Source organism: Diadema setosum, chromosome 2, assembly GCF_964275005.1.
Source record: "Diadema setosum chromosome 2, eeDiaSeto1, whole genome shotgun sequence".
In the NCBI taxonomy this organism is placed as follows: Eukaryota; Metazoa; Echinodermata; class Echinoidea; order Diadematoida; family Diadematidae; genus Diadema; species Diadema setosum.
In genome coordinates, this window is record NC_092686.1 from 33,174,923 (window position 1) to 33,191,801 (window position 16,879).

General features: G+C 38.4%; 2 protein-coding genes across 2 annotated transcripts; one reads left to right on the top strand and one right to left on the bottom strand.

Moving 5' to 3' along the window:
- Positions 1 to 5,570: 5,570 nt before the first annotated feature.
- On the bottom strand, positions 5,571 to 6,485 carry LOC140244246 (uncharacterized). The gene has a single exon (XM_072323884.1). The coding sequence runs from the start codon at positions 6,483 to 6,485 to the stop codon at positions 5,571 to 5,573; it is 915 nt and encodes a 304-aa protein (XP_072179985.1).
- A 6,275-nt stretch (positions 6,486 to 12,760) lies between these two features.
- LOC140241955 (GTP-binding protein Di-Ras1-like) lies at positions 12,761 to 13,410 on the top strand. The gene has a single exon (XM_072321704.1). It carries the CDS (start codon positions 12,781 to 12,783, stop codon positions 13,399 to 13,401), a length of 621 nt encoding a protein of 206 aa, XP_072177805.1. The 5' UTR covers positions 12,761 to 12,780; the 3' UTR covers positions 13,402 to 13,410.
- Positions 13,411 to 16,879: the final 3,469 nt, after the last annotated feature.

Consider the following 16,879-nt stretch of genomic DNA (forward strand, 5'->3'; position numbering starts at 1 on the left):
TTTCAGGAGTGGGTTTTCTCAGAGATATCTTATAAAGACGGTTTCGAGTAAGAATGGCATGTATAAGACCTTGAGTAATCCAGGGTTGCCGGGCTCTTTTCCTTCCATTTCTCTTTGTAGTTAAAGGAATATGTTTGTCATAATAATCTAATAATTTTTGTAAAAAAAATTTCATAAGAAGAATCAACGTCTTGGAGTTCAAAGACGTCATCCCATTGTTCTTCAAATAAATCTTGATTCAATGAATCAATACTTTGTGGTGTTTCATTTCTATACATTTTCAAGTATTGTTTGGGTTGGCGGCGTATTGGGGTTGTTACAGATTTGTCTTTAATCATAAAAATCGGTAGATGATCAGATATGTCTGAATAAAGAATGCCGTTCGTACAGGTTTCAGTAATGACATTAGACAGTATATTATCTATTAATGTTTTACTATGGGTGTTATTGTTTATTCTGGTGGGTTTATTGATGTGGGGATGCAGTGAGTTGGAAAGTAATATGTCATGAAAATGGGTGGGTTGTAATAAATCTATATTGTAATCTCCCATCAAAAAAATTGATTTTCTCTCTCCAAGAATTTCATTAGCACATTGATCGAAATTGTCAAAAAAAGATTGAATATCATTTTGCGGAGGACGGTAGATGGTACCAACTATAATATTTTTCTCATTGTCATTTAAAATTTCAATAAATAAGCTTTCTGCTCCTTGAATATGCAAATCAGTTCGAATTCTGAACTTAATTTGATTATTAACATACATGGCAACCCCACCTCCTATGCCATGCTTTCTGTCATTACGAATAAAATTGTAATTGTCAATGCCAAACAGGTCCGGGGAATTGGAGTGCAACCATGTTTCGGTAATTCCTATAACGGAAAATGGAAAATCATTGAGAGAATTTAGAAATAATTCAAACAATTCAAAGTTTCTATTCAAACTCCTTGAATTAAAATGAATTAAACTAAAATTAGCACAAATCTGATTTGCCTTATTGACAAAAAATTGACTGTTAAATTCATTAATAGTGAAATACTGACTTGTGTGGTTGACTAGCTGTTGGTCATCTATTCCAAAATCAGAATCCATTTACAATGAGTAACATTACGTGATCGCAGCATATCATGGTGCAACGGGAAGTGTAGTGCACATCGTATACACGGGGTGTATACGATGAGGTGCATCGGTGCGTGTTGTGCTGTAACAAACTATAGAGGAGCGCTTGAAATGTAATTATTGACATGATCTACAGGACTGCAGAGCATAGACACACAAAAACACAAATTCAAATAATATGCTACACTTTAGGGGTGACCTAGCAAGTAGTGTGACTTACACATAATGAAAAATAAACAGTATCATTATGTCAATACAACCTCCTTTCTGAAAGGAATTTGTCATTTTTACAATATTCTTGTCTGACATTATAGAATGAGTCGAGATGGAATCGGGTGAAATAAAAGATAAAGAAATAAAGACAGACTCCAGAAAAAGGGGGGGGGGGTGGACAAGAGAAATCTGGTTTCGGTATAGCCGTGTATATAATGCGGGTAGAGAAGAAAGGGAGGATATGGAGGCAGATACCGGAGGGAAGATGAGAATCTGAGAGCTATATAGGGTAGGATACGGGTAGATAAGACATTAAGCTGTGAAGACAAAGCATGAAAGAAGAGAAGAACTGGGCAGAACTGGTTGTGATACAGCAGATTGATAGCTGCTGTGGTCACTGAAAACGGGAGGGTACGGTATTTAAATTTGAAGTCCTTAACAACTATTTTAACTAACAATCATTCATAACAAAAGCAATGACAAGGTAATCACACAATGACGTAACAGCGTAGGACGGCTATACAGTAAAAACATTCTTGCTAACAAGCAATTAAACAAGTGATACATCGACTTCAGTTACATTGTTGGTTTCTGTATCAACAGAAACGTAACACTTTGTTGGATGCGAGCAGTGAACTCAGAAATTGCAACAATACAAACTGTAGGTCGTGCGTCGACCTCGAAATCATTGTTCGCCGTTGTACCAACAGATGAAGCAAATTGTAAAATACATGAATAAAGTAGCACGCACATTACATAATCTTACAATATATGATGCTTGTCTCCGGAAGAGAAGCAGTACAGTGAGTGGGCTGAAATTTTTTTTTATGTTTTTTTTTTTTTTTTTTTTTTTTGAAGTGGCCATCTGTTTTAAAACTAAGCTTGTTCCTTGCAGTAACAATGCGGTGGTATGAAATAAATACACGCGTTAAATGCATTAGTCAACATTTGGACTTTAACAGCAAACAATTCCATTTCATGTACATTGCTATAGCTCCATCATTTCCATTTTATGTACATTGCTATAGCTTCAAAATGTACAAAGAGCATCGATATAAACATGGATGTACATGTAGAAGGAAATGCGTTCATCACTGCACCACATCAATGTTGCTTCACGAGAAAAAAAAAATATTTCATTATGTATCAGTTTATCATGTTAGAGTAATCATCTGTTTAAATCAGAGTGCAGTCAAAATGCAATAAAGAAAAATAAATACGCTCTAATGTCTGAGGTAGACATTTTGATTTTAGTAAGAAACACTATTAAACCATAACTGATGTCTTAATTACATGATATGCAAAAGACATCGGTATAGCAACAGTTTATCACTGTATCATATAAAATGGTTGCTTTATTTGATAATTTTTACTATATAAAAACTTTATGCAATAGCAATTAGTTACGAGTTCTTAGTCAAAAGACTGGTGCAGTCAGAAATAATTCAGTTATGGATCATGAAAAGTTGACAATGCCGCTATGGTTCCTTCCTGCCATTCGAATGTGCCTTTAATTGTACTAATAAAAAAAAAAAAAAAAAAAAATCAAATCAACGTACCATAGCGAGTTACAACTTGGGTGGGGTTGTTTTAGTGGAGCGGAGCAAGCAAGATTACTGCCAACGAAAAATGGCGCGAATAGTGGGCTCAACCGATTGAATTACAAAAGGGATGGGTGTTTCGTTGAAGCGTGAATGCCTATGGAAAATTAGGTTTATACTCTTGGTGCGCACAGTGCTAATTCTGCATTCATCTTGCTGACAATGGTTGAATGATAAAAAGAGGTTAAGGCAGAGAAGTCCGGAACGAGGTAAAAATACCTCTCCAGAAAGGTTTGTCTTTAAAATGGATCCTTCCGCAGATCAGGTCGTGCGTCGACCTCGAGATCATTGTTCGCCGTTGTACAAACATTCTTGCTAACAAGCCATTAAACAAGTGATACATCGACTTCAGTTACATTGTTGGTTTTTGTATCAACAGAAACGTAACACTTTGTTGGATGCGAACAGTGAACTCAGAAATTGCAACAATACAAACTGTAGGTCGTGCGTCGACCTCGAAATCATTGTTCGCCGTTGTACCAACAGATGAAGCAAATTGTAAAATACATGAATAAAGTAGCACGCACATTACATAATCTTACAATATAATTAATGATGCTTGTCTCCGGAAGAAAAGCAGTACAGTGAGTGGGCTGAATTTGTTTGTTTGTTTGTTTGTTTGTTTTTTTGAAGTGGCCATCTGTTTTAAAACTAAGCTTGTTCCTAGCAGTAACAATGCGGTGGTATGAAATAAATACACGCGTTAAATGCATTAGTCAAACATTTGGACTTTAACAGCAAACAATTCCATTTCATGTACATTGCTATAGCTCCATCATTTCCCTTTCATGTACATTGCTATAGCTTCAAAATATACAAAGAGCGTCGATATAAACATGGATGTACATGTAGAGGGAAATACGTTCATCACTGCACCACATCAAATGTTGCTTCAAGAGAAAGAAAGTATTTCATTATGTATCAGTTTATCATGTTAGAGTAGTCATCTGTTTAAATCAGAGTGCAGTCACAATGCAATAAAGGAAAATAAATACATACGAATGTCAGAGGTAGACATTTTGATTTTGGTAATAAACACTATAAAACCATAACTGATGCCTTAATTGCATGATATGCAAAAGACATCGGTATAACAACAGTTTATCACTGTATCATATAAAATGGTTGCTTTGTTTGATAGTTTTCACTGTATGAAAACTTTATGCAATAACAATTAGTTACGAGTTCTTAGTCAAAAGACTGGTGCAGTCAGAAATAATTCAGTTATGGATCATGAAAAGTTGACAATGCCGCTAAGGTTCCTTCCTGCCATTCGAATGTACCTTTAACTGTAACATAAAAATCAACATAGCATAGCGAGTTACAACTTGGGTGGGGTTGTTTAGTGGAGCGGAGCAAGCAAGATTACTGCCAACGGAAAATGGCGCGAATAGTGGGCTCAACCGATTGAATTACAAAAGGGATGGGTGCTTCGTTGAAGTGTAAATACCTATAGAGAATTAGGTCTATACTATTGGTGCGCAAAGTGCTAATTCTGCGTTCATCTTGCTGACAATGGTTGATTGATAGAAAGAGGTTAAGGCAGAGAATTCCGGAACGGGGTGAAGACACCATTCCAGAAAATTTGTCTTTAAAATAGACCCTTTCAAAAATCAGGTCGTGCGTAGACCTCGAGTTCATTGTTCATCGTTGTACCAACAGATGGAGCAAGTTGTAAAATACATGAATAAAATAGCACGCACATTACATAATCTTACAATGATGCTTGTCTCCAAAAAATGACATTGCAGTAAGTGGACTTAATTTGCTCTTTTGAAATAAACATCTGTTTTAACCTAAGCTTGTTCGTAACAGTAACAATGCGATGATAAGAAATGGATACACGCGTCAAATGCATTAGTCAGGCATTTTGACTTTAAAAGCAGACATTTTGATTTCATGTTTAATGTTATTACACCGTGTATTCCAAAATATGCAAAGAGCACCGATATAAACATGGGCGTACATGTAGAAAAAAAAAAAAAAAAAAAAAAAAAAAAAAAAAAAAACAACCCAAACGTTCATCACTGCACTACAGCAAATGTTACTTCACAAAAAAAAAAAAACACACCAAAACTTCATTTTATATTATATCATGTTATAAAATAACCATCTATTCAAATCCGAGTGCAGTTATAACGCAAAAAAGTGAATATCTGAAATAATATTTGTCATTTTAATAAAGGTCACTTTGATTCCATAACTGATGCTTTGATTACATAATATACAAAATGACATCAGTACAAAGTTTATCCCTGTATCATATTATGAAGTGATTACTTCACTTGATAATTTTCACTGCGTTAAAACCTTATATTCAATACCAGTCGGTTTTGAATTCCTAGTCAAAAAAAATAAATAAATTTAATGCAATCAGAAATGATTCAGTTATACTTATAAATCACAAAAAAAATAATCATTTAACAGTTTATAGGTTGTAGAAACAGTGTGAAGCAGTGAGATTACACCAAAATTTTTCACTCTCCGCTCAATTCCGAGTTTGTGTTATCAATACTGGGCAACAAACTTACATACAATTTACATTCATCATTCTTTATTCAATTACAAATTTATATGAAAAAATATACTAAACAACCATAATTTTCATAGGATCTTGCAACTAACAGTTTTCTTCTACTCACTCGGACCACTGTTTCCAGTTCCCAGATGGATCGTCCGGTTTTTTCGTCATGAGCAGAACTTTCGTGCCTTGAATGGAGATCCTAGTTTTCAGGTGCCTGTTCTTGCGGAGATCATACGCGACGGTTGCCAGGCGACCGCGTTCCCTCTTCATGCGGGGTGGGAGGTCCGTGCGGACGGTAACCTGCCGTGTCGCGGGGAGATTTCCGGAGGTTTCTCGGGGTTGCTGGGGTAGTCGAGGCTGTTCAAAAGCACGAAGAATCCGATCTCTATCGCTCATTCTCACGAACCGGGCAATAATGGGGTCTGGGGCATCGGTCGTCGATGAGTTTCCGGCTTGGTTGGTGGATCTTTTCCTTGGTAGTCGATGGATGTTTACGTATGGTATTCCGGTGGCTTCCTCGGTCGAAATATCCAGCAGTTTAGAAACTGTGTCCGTCAATACCTCGTGAACATCTTCGTTCGGCTGGGAAGGGATGCCGTAGAATAGAAGGTTCTGCTTACGCAGATGTATTTCTTGGGCGACCAACTTGTCCTCCAGCTCCATTCTCAGACTGTCGATAGAGTGTTCAATCTCGGGTATTTTTTCCGATTCGAGCGTGGAAATTCTAGTTGACGTGTCTGATGCTGATGTTTCGAGGTCATTGATCGTGACTTTCATGGCCGCGACGTCGTTTTTCATTTCTGATAGATCCGAGATGACTTTATCGAACTTGAAGTGAAACTCAGTAGAGAATTGAGTAAACATTGACTTCAATTCTGTCATTATTTCCCGGTTATGTTCCGGATGTGTGGTGGCGGCTTGCTGCGGTGAACCATGGGGGCGACTGGAAGAGTGGCTGGTGGCCGAGGTTTGGCTAGCAGAGGGTAGTTGCTGGCTCGTGCTGGTCCGGCGGGTTATGGGAGGAGCCATGGTTCTTTTCGATGATGTTGTAGCACCCTGTGGTTTTCCGTTATGGTTTGTGTCTCGGAGTTGGTCCTTTTGACTGTCTTTTGGGGCAGAGTTTTTCGGTCGAAGATTGTATTCCTTAGTTACACGATTTCCAGAGTTCATAGTTGATTCGTTTGTATCATAGTTGTGTCCTTTAGGGGAAATCGATGTGGCAAATTAGATGTAAGCCAAATAGGTATGTAGACTGTAACAAATCTGCGGAGCTAGGTCACCCACACGTCCGTCCTCTAGCACGTCATTTCTCTGTTGTCAAGTAGTCGTGACGAAGGAAGAGCTATAGCGGACGTTGCAGTAGATATTGCCTTTTCTGATGTCGAGATTTCAACCTTTTTACGGGTCTTCGTCAGTGTTTGGGAAGTGAACGTAACTACAAGAAACCAGTTTGCGAATTGGTTGCTTTATTCTAACATATTCGGAAATATGTCAATCTCCTGTACTGACTACACTGTATATGGAAGGGGACCTAAACGAGGGAGGGTGTGGAAGGGGAATACCCCCTCCCGCGCCAGGGAGATTTTTTCATCTTCAGAATTAAAAATCAACAATGTTGCTCACTATGGGTAAAGTATTTTGACATTTTTCTATCCCCCCCCCCAAAAAAAAGGAAAATTTTCTCCATCATGTCGGGAATTATTTGGGGCAAAATAATGTGTTTGCATCCCCCATCATTATTTACCGCGGGGGGGGGGGGGGGGGGGGGGCTCCTCGTCCTTTAGCATCGACGTCACTGCATACGAGGGAGTTTTTGAATTTTTAGGATTCAAAAGAAAATATCTCGTAAACATACCTTCACTAGAATTTGAGAAATTTTCAATCCCCAAAGTGAACTAAATCTTCATGGAGGAGAACCAAGCAAGGAAAGGGAAAGGATATTGTTATCCTTCCCACACGAATGAACTATTGCATTTTTTTTTTTTTACTGAAGTGACAGATACGGTGAACATTTTTGATACAAATTATTCGTCAATCTGTCAATGATAATAAATGTGTACTTTTTATATAGGTCTATGTCAAAGGACGAATTATGGGGAAGGTGCAATAAGGGAGGAAGGTCCTCCTATATGCAACGTGTTTGATTTGATTTGATTTGATTTGGTTTGGTTTGATTTATTTCTGCATTTTTCACGAATACAACGTAACAAACAATAATTTTCCGATACCATTCACATTATATTCAATCCAAAATGATGTATCAATAATGAAATATTGTATAGGTGAATTATAATCGTGCAAAAACATTTGGAAAATCATTGATTATTCAATATACATACAATAATGTTTCGTCAAAGTGTTGCAGTAAAGATACTCACAAAGTCCACTGATTGGCTCGCGATGTTTGAATAGGAGGCCCAAAAGTGTAATTATGGATCTGGAATGGACTTTAATGGGTTTTAAACTGTTTCGAACTGAAAGGGGATTTGGGAGTTGTTTACCCAACGTATACCGCTATCAGGGGCGGATCAAGGAATTTCGTAAAAGGGAGGCGCCTTTGCAAAATCAAAAGAGGGCGCACTCGCCCCCCCCCCCCCCTCAATTTTTTCTTTTTATTTCTTTTGTTTTAACGAAAAATGAAGAGGGGCGCGTCCGATGCGCCCCCTCTGGATCCACCACTGGCTATAGGCCTGTGATATCAATAGCAGTTGAGTCAATGGAATTGAGAGGGTGAATTATTGCTAAAATTTCTACGAGAGTTGCATGCATACATGTATATGTCTTACCTGAAAAGACGCATGATCAACGAGAGTTACGGGCGAAATGGATCACATTGCGTGTAACCTTTCTCAATGGTTACACGAGAGACTCATGACTTTTGTGATTTGTTGGTTTTTTTCCCCATCAGTGAAAATAATCATGACGCTACATGTAAACGTTTTGCTCCGTTATATATCAGAAAATACACACAGACACGCACATACATATGTACATGTATAATTATGTGTGCGTATAGGCCTATATGCATAATGTTGATGCACATATACACACACATAATTATACATATTCATTCATTCATTCATTTCATTTATTTTCATTCTCATTTTTCTTCCAACAAAACATAACACAAAATAAATCAAGAATTCTATCAAAAGCATACATTAGAAAGTATGACAAATAAACGATAATCAACAAACTAATATACAAACATGCTGGAAATACAAAGTTATGTTTAGAGGAAGAAAAGAGAACTGAGAGGTCCACTAAGAAGCATTGCTTGTAGATTGTGGACCACTCAAGAATTTCTTCAAAAATACTTACTGTAATTACAAGTACATGATATAAAAATAATTAAGACAAAATGAAACAAACAACAAAGACACAACAACATGGCATAACTAAACCGAGGGGGATACGATTAAAAGGAAAAGGGCAAAAACAAAATTAAAGGAAGAAAGGAAGGAAATAAAGAGAGAGAATACATGAATATTTTACATAAACAGAATTGTAGAGAAGTTTCAATGAAATCGAAATGTAGGTAGCAGTATTATAGATTGTTTCCTAAGTCCGATAAAATATGTTGTTGTTGTGTTTTAAAGAAAGAAGAAAAAGAAAAAATGGGACCCTATATATACAACAAATAATTTGCCCCAGACAATACTGACATGAATCAAGCATAATAAATATTAAATGTATCAAACAAGAATAACAGAGATGTCAAGAAGAACCAGGGATGTCTCCACGAGGGAGCTCAAAGTCTCAACGAGGGAGCACACAACGTCTCCACGAGGGAGCTCATATTGGAAGTCTCAGCCAGTGAGCTCATAAAAGTCTCCACGAGGGAGCTCATACAAAATAACTCCACAAAGGAGCAATGCAAATATTAATTCTTAGAGTAATATTAATCTGATGATTAATTAGAGTAATATAATAAAATAATACGATAAAATATGAACAAGCGTTCAGTTATACAGGGGCAATGGTGTCTTCTCTTTACTGACCTGTAAATACAAAGTCCATGTTTATTAATTTTGATTTCTTTTTTTACGTGATAGCAATATGTTCTTTGTATTAAATCATTATAGTTTTGTAATATCTTGGCAACGGTGAGTTTCAGGGGGATATAATGTATGAATGTTCGTGACCGAAAAAAAGGCAAACATAATTAATTTTTGTTATATTTTGTGTCCAAATCAACGGAAGACCTAGGTGAATGTACAGTATACATCATTGATTCTCTGCATTATGTGTTTACGCGTATACAGACAAAACATTATTCATATACTCGGTGGTAAGCATGTATGGAAACGTGAAATTCTATACTTGATAACTTTCTAGAATAAGGTACGATTTCGATGGAACTCGCACCATTATAATGTTCGCCTTGTTATGTTCTATGCATTAGTCAGTTGTGGATAAGTCACAGTTTAAAACTGCTTTAGTAGTGGAAAAGTGATAAAACCGGCTTTCCGGGAGGGTACAGTTTTAAACACTTTCACATGATACAGCTCTGATTTACACTTTTGCACATATTTCTTGAAGGGATTGACCTTTGTTTAATGAGCTTTATCATTAAGTGAGATGTCGTTTTATTTAATTTAATAGATAAACAAGCAAAATATATCCAAAATGAATCTTCAGATTGCTCAGCAAGACGGCGGCATCAAACCCCGCCACCAAAGGCACAGATGCACCTGTGGAATTCTTTTGTACATCAATAGAAAAGTGACAACTACAGCCAGTTGGAACTCCATCTCTTAACCCTAAAGGGCCGGGCTTTTTTGGCTATGCTCAGACCGGGGGGGGGGGGGGATGGATTCCGCCCCCCCCCCCTCAGATCTCGGCCATCGGTGGTGCGATCGCGATGAAATTTCGCATGCGTGAGACCCACGTCATAATCTACAAGATTGTGTCATAAGATTTTTTGAAACAATCAATTTCTAATTTTAACTAATTAATTATGCAAATTAAGCACAAGATCATATTTTAGCCTAATTAAAAGCATTGAGAGTCTAATTTTTGATCTGTGTATCTGTTTTAGCATATTCAACAATAATTGTACATCACAAAAAGTTTCAAAACTCATTTCAATTCTTATGTATTGTATTGTTTTCAGAATTTTTTTTGTATTTCTCTGTTTTTCAACTTTTGTTTTTCCTTTGTTTTTTAATTGGAAATTGTCACTGACCATTTTTCTACCACAATTAGCACAAAATTAATAAATGAAAGTGATTAATTGTAAAAATAATCAGGTTTTTATGACAGAGCACTGTTTTCCATAGGAAATGTACACAAAATCACAAAATTGTGCCCGTTTTGTGGCGACATTCCGTTACAAAAATTGCCGTGGCTTCGCAAAAGTATGCACGGTCGTTGCAAATTTGGTCTCAAAAGTTGGGCGAGACTTGAACAAATAAAGTCAAGAAGCTTCGCGACGAGGCCTTCTCGCGTTACAGAATTATAGCGCGAAACGTCGGGGGGGGGGGGGGGGGAGGGGGCGGATTCCGCCCCCCCCCCCCCGGCCCTTAACCTCCTTGCTCCAACACAACTCCTCATCCCGGCAAATCGCGTCAGCCAGGTAAGTTTCTTGGTAGACTCTTTCGATATAATTATTGCAGGAAATATGAAATGGTGTCAGACGGGTTCTCAAACCCTTACCAAAACTATGTTTTCACGTTAGCGCCAAACACTGCTCTATAAATTTCCTTTCCTTTTCTTTTTTTTTCTTTTTTTTCACATAAAAAGGTAAAATATTGAAATGAGGGTCCTTTGTCAGCTGTCGGTACGTCTATTTGCCTGCTTAAAAAGTATATATTGTATGTTTAACAAAAAAATGAATAGATATAGAGGGGGCGCGCGCCCGGTGCTCCTCTCTGGATCCGCCGCTGAGTCATCAGAGCGTCTGACCGTTCCGTATACTAAACCCAAATAATAATAAAAAAAATACAATCACGATTCACAAAGATAATCATCGTCAAGAGAGATCTTTATATCGTATAAATGAGCTCTTCTAGTGGGTTGCAGACACACACAAAAAACGGGGAGATGCCTTCAATCACTGGATTTTTTATTTTGTTTTCGAGGTGAATTAAGCACTTCAAGGGCAGTGGTGGATCCAGGGGGAGCACACCGGGCGCGCCCTTCCCCCTTAGAGTGTCAAAACAACAGAAATAAAAAGAAAATATGGGGAGCATGAGGCCCCCCTCCCTTTTATATTTTGTATGAAGGCGCGCCGTCATTACGGAAATACTGGATCCGTCCCTGAAGAGTATATATTTTATATGCGCATCTATATGTTTCTACCCCTTCATGCTTCGTGTATGATGCGGCCTATTATGACCCGAAGGAGTTTCGAGAGATGGAGTCACACGGACAGCCGGCGCCACGTTTTGAAAAGTGGGGGGGGGGGGGGCAATTTATGTTTCTGGTGCCACTTCCGGGTTTTATCAGCTAACAAGCAAAAATGAAATAAAAATGAAAAAATAAAATAAAAAAATAAAAGCGGCTACGAGCATGGGATCAAAGCGAATAACATTCGATTTGATCACAATCATGCTCGTAGCCTCCACTAAAAATATTTGAAGTAGGCCTATGTGCCAGATTCGATCTGCCGCACAGACATAGGAAGACCAATGTATTTACGTGTCATTGCATAATCACCAGCTTATAAGGAATATGCTCAGATGGTAATTACTTTACACTATCCCTATATATACGATGGGCGGTGTAGACGTTCTTCATGACAAAGACGCGAATAACTGAAATATATCAAAATTACTTGTCATAATCTTAACATTACCCACCCATAACAGGCCTTTCAAAATACTAGCTGTATTTTCTGACTATACATTCTCTGTATTTTCTCTTGTTGTTGACCTTAGTGAACATTCATTAGGGACTTCTTCTATACAAACTATGGATGATCCAATGTTCAATCACTCGGGCCTAGTAGATGTAAAAAGAAGGGGGGAGAGAAGTCGCTGAGCAAATATGATGTACTGCATTGGTTTGTTACGTACTTCACCACATGCTTCACGTCTCCTGCGGTTCTGGATGTTGATTGGTTCCAATCTTCACGGTAATTGGATAATAACGACCGAGAGTCTCTGATTGGGCGGCAATCCGAGTGAAACCCTTAAAGCTCACCTAGTCGTCAGTGCGACATAGAACAGTGTGCAATTCGCCTACCATTTGCTTTTCATATATGGAAAGGAGAAACTGAGCTCGGACAGCATATAAATAGAGGTGTCCATCTCCCGATACAACTCACATTCTCGTTCACACCGAGAAGATTCGCCTATAGAATAGCGAGGCATCAGCAAATATGATGGGTAAACTCTCTCAAAGTAACTCTGTCACCAAACGGGTCGTCTTCTTCGGCGCCGCCCAAGTTGGGAAGTCAGCTATCATCCGCCATTTCACCAAGAAGTCGTTCCCTACACATTACCAGCCGACGGTCGAAGACATGTACGACTGTGATGTCGAATACAAGGGAATGAGTGTCAGACTGGACATCCTAGACACGGCGGGCAGCTACGTCTTTCCAGCTATGCGACGACTGGCGTTGAACAGCGGTGATCTCTTCGTTGTCGTTTACGCGAGCGACAACAGACAGTCGTACCTGGAAGCCTTGAGAACATGTGCCGAGATCACGGAGGTGAGGGGCCACGACGTCCCGATCGTTGTAGTCGCCAACAAAACCGACCTAACCGAGCAGACGGTCCCACGGCCCGAAGCCGAACTCATGTTCTGTCAGTGGAACACTTTCACGACGGAATGCTCAGCAGCGGACGAATGGCGAGTCAACCGGGTCTTCGACAAGTGTTTGAGCCTGATGCTGCCCTGCAGCGAGTACCCTCTCGAGTTGCTGTCCTCTCCGCAGCCAGCTAGGAGCAGTGTCTTGAAGGCAGTGTGGTTGCAATTACGACAGTCTCTTAAAAAGTGAAATTTATCGTGACGCAAGAAATTCGGACATGCAAAATGAGTCCACCATTCTCGTTGAATTTGACTAAAGATATCTTGTATCAAACGAAGTTTTATCTCTTTCCTCGGGATATGGAAGAAGTTGAACGATGCAGTACTCCGTGAAACCAGTTTGAGAAGGTGTCGCAGAGATGGATGCGTGCAGAGCCGTTATAATCGCTTAAGAAATTTAATAATACGACGCTTTAAACTTTTAAACTGTGGTGATCGCCACCTGCACTTTGATCCGAGAACTTTCGTTAAATCAGAAAAGCTGGAACTCTTGCATTAGGGTGTAACTGGATCGATGAACATCGGAATGTGGTGACAATCGCAAATTACTCTCGAACTTACTGCTTCAAGTTTCTTTGATATCTCAAGCATAAAATTGTAAAATCGTGGATTGAACTCTACTTTAAACTGCAATGGTAAATAAATTTATGAATAAAATAGCGCAAAGTATTTTATATGTCATAACATTTCATTTGTTTTATGCATTACGTGTATTGTACTATATAATATTTTATACTATAACCAGCTCGGTGTGATTGCGCGAGAGTTTGTGTTTGTATAGTTATAATCTTGCGGTGATCGTGGGATTGCGTTGGAACAAGACTTGATCTTGTAACTGAGAGGCCTATCTCTATTTTCTTTCGATTTAGTAAAATCGTGGAGGTTCAAGAGATTGAGTTCCAATATTGACTACATTATTCAAACAGCTGTGTGTGGATGCACCAAAGAATTCCAGCTCCACACGTCCATTTGTGCCTCTGATGATTGGAATTCGACAGTTCGTTACCGTCATCTTCTCGAGCAATCTGAAGATTAATTTTAACGCTAACATGGTATCGGACATAATTTTCTTTGTTTACATAATGAATGGCGAAAAGTTATTTTCCGTCGAAAAGACATTACCGTATGGAGATATCTATAGCTGGTCATTATAAAAAGAGACGCAAATCCACGGTCTTCCTATAACTGAGGGAAAGATTTCCAGTTTTGCACATAATTGCACTGTTTCTTAGTCGAACGTGGGATAAAGAAAATAAGACTGTTGTGACTACTCACGAACCTTTTTGGGCAAAACTGAGAAAGCGTACCTTTTTGTCAACTTGTCGTGTGCACTGCATGTTATTAATTTCTTACTTAACAGTTCACTTCATTTAAATCTCAGGGAACATGGACATCCAATGCCCCCGTCCCACCTTCCCCTCCTCTTTGTCTTCAACAATGCACTCGACGTCCCCCATGTACATTCATTCATGGGCATAACTTGCATTACAAAAGCCATTTGGGTGATGCTCGCTATTCCGAAAGTCCCTAAGCCCTCTGCATGCCAAGATAATACCCTGTTCATAGGTTTTTGTGTGACATTTTGTGCACATTGGACTGATTGGCAAATAAGGGGTTGATCCGACACTAAAATGAGGTTCTTTATTCCTAAGGTTTCTCTAATCCAAAACTGAAATAAGGTTCGTTAGTCCGAAGGATGGACGGTCTGAAATGAAATAAGGTTCGTTAGTCCAAAGGATAAGACAGTATGAAAATGAAATAAGTCCGAAATTAGTCCGAAGGTTCGTTATTCCAAAAATGAAAATATGGTTTCTTTGTCTGTAGGCCTTACGTGCTGAACCGTCTTTCAATTGTTGAAGGGGATGATCAGTAGACGCGTGTTTTTTTTTCTGTCTGAATGGCCTCTTGATTATTCCAAGTGATGCTTTGCTCACACTGTTCATGGCAAAGAGGAGGGGAACATATAAGGATGAGGAAGGGAAATACTTCTTTGTTCATGGCATTAACAGGCTACAATATTGAGGATTGTATTGCAACTTCTCCAATAGGTGTGTACTAATGTCGTGTTTGTTTGTTTGTATGGGTGATTAAAAGTTTGTTTGCGTGCGCGTGTGTATGTGCGTGTGTGTGTAGTGTGTGTATATCAAAGGCAGGCAGATATAAGCATTCAGGGATCCCCCTTGGTAAAAGTATATCTGCTTCCCCTGAAAATTTTATAAGCTCAGATTAAACGTGAGGTTATACGAATGGTGTTATACGGGGGCGGATGAGATGGGCATCCAAAGAATAATATCAAGGGTTCTTCACCAACCCCCCCCCCCCCCCGCCAATTCAATCCACACATACACACATTATATTACAGCTGTATATATACAATACATTGCACTGTCATCATAAATTATATATATATATATATATATATATATATATATATATATATATATGTAATATATAATTATATCTATTATATGACGTAGTTTCATCACCCTGTGTTTCTGTTTTCTATGTTCTGTTGTTATTTATTTTATGTATGAGTTAAGTTTTTCATTTCTGTACAAGAGATCTGTCAATGAAAGTAGTCAAATGATCAGGCCAGCCTGCACGACTGTAGATTCGTGTTTTAGGGTTTCTTCTAACGTTTTATGGTTCATAACCCTCAACATGGCCGTGTTGTCGATAACTTGATCCTTCCCATTAGGGCATAACCATTATCCATTTCACTGTCTTCATATTCAAGACATGGTCACTGGGAGCTATGTGTTGAATATGAACAGAGAAAAATGGACTGTGTGGGTTGGCGTCTGTGGGAGCGACCAAGTTATCGGACGAAAGGCCATGTTAAAGGTTATGGACCATAAAATGTTAGGAGAAAACCTAAACACAAACCCTAAACACAAATCCTCAACACAAACCTGCATTGGTACAGGCTGGCCTATCTGGCAACTTTCATTAACAGATCTCATCCATGCAGTGAGACATGCATTGTTCCTTCGCAATAACACGCAAACTTGGCAAAAGTGCAATTTGTCATTGTTTTCTTTGAAGTTCATGTGCTCAGTCATGCATGACAATAATGTCAACATAATTAGGCATCAATGGAAAGAGGAAGAGTTCCCCTTTCCTCACAACCAACATTGTGCTCTTCATAGCTGACAATTAAGAAATGGTAGCCCTCCAAAGTTGGACTACCTTTTTTTTATACGCTCTGTGTGTGTGTATATAATCTGTGTGTGTGATCATACACTGCAAAAAGTCCGGTGTTAAATAGTGAACACCGAGCTGGTGTTAAATTTTCGGTGCTCATTTATGGTGTTAAATTAACACCTCCGGGTGTCATTTCCAAATTTTAAACTGTTTTTTGAAGAGTTTCTTAGTAACTGCACTTCTTGTTGATTTTTAATTTAAACAAGACGATCAAGAATTTTACATTAAAATACTAGATTTTTGAAAAAATGTGAAAATAAATTTACACCAAAGTAACACCAGCTGGTGTGGTCTCTTATTGAAGCTGGACGGGTGTTAAACCATTGATATTAACACCAATAAATATCAAATCAACACCATGTGGTGTCATTTTTTAATTAACACCAGTACAGTGTCAAAATAACACCAGGTAAAGTGTCAAATTAACACCACGAGGTGTCAGGTGAACACTTTTTAACACCATC

Coding starts and splice junctions, on each gene's coding strand:
- LOC140244246 (XM_072323884.1), bottom strand. CDS start 6,485: ATGGCTCCTCCCATAACCCGCCGGACCAGCACGAGCCAGCAACTACCC.
- LOC140241955 (XM_072321704.1), top strand. CDS start 12,781: ATGATGGGTAAACTCTCTCAAAGTAACTCTGTCACCAAACGGGTCGTC.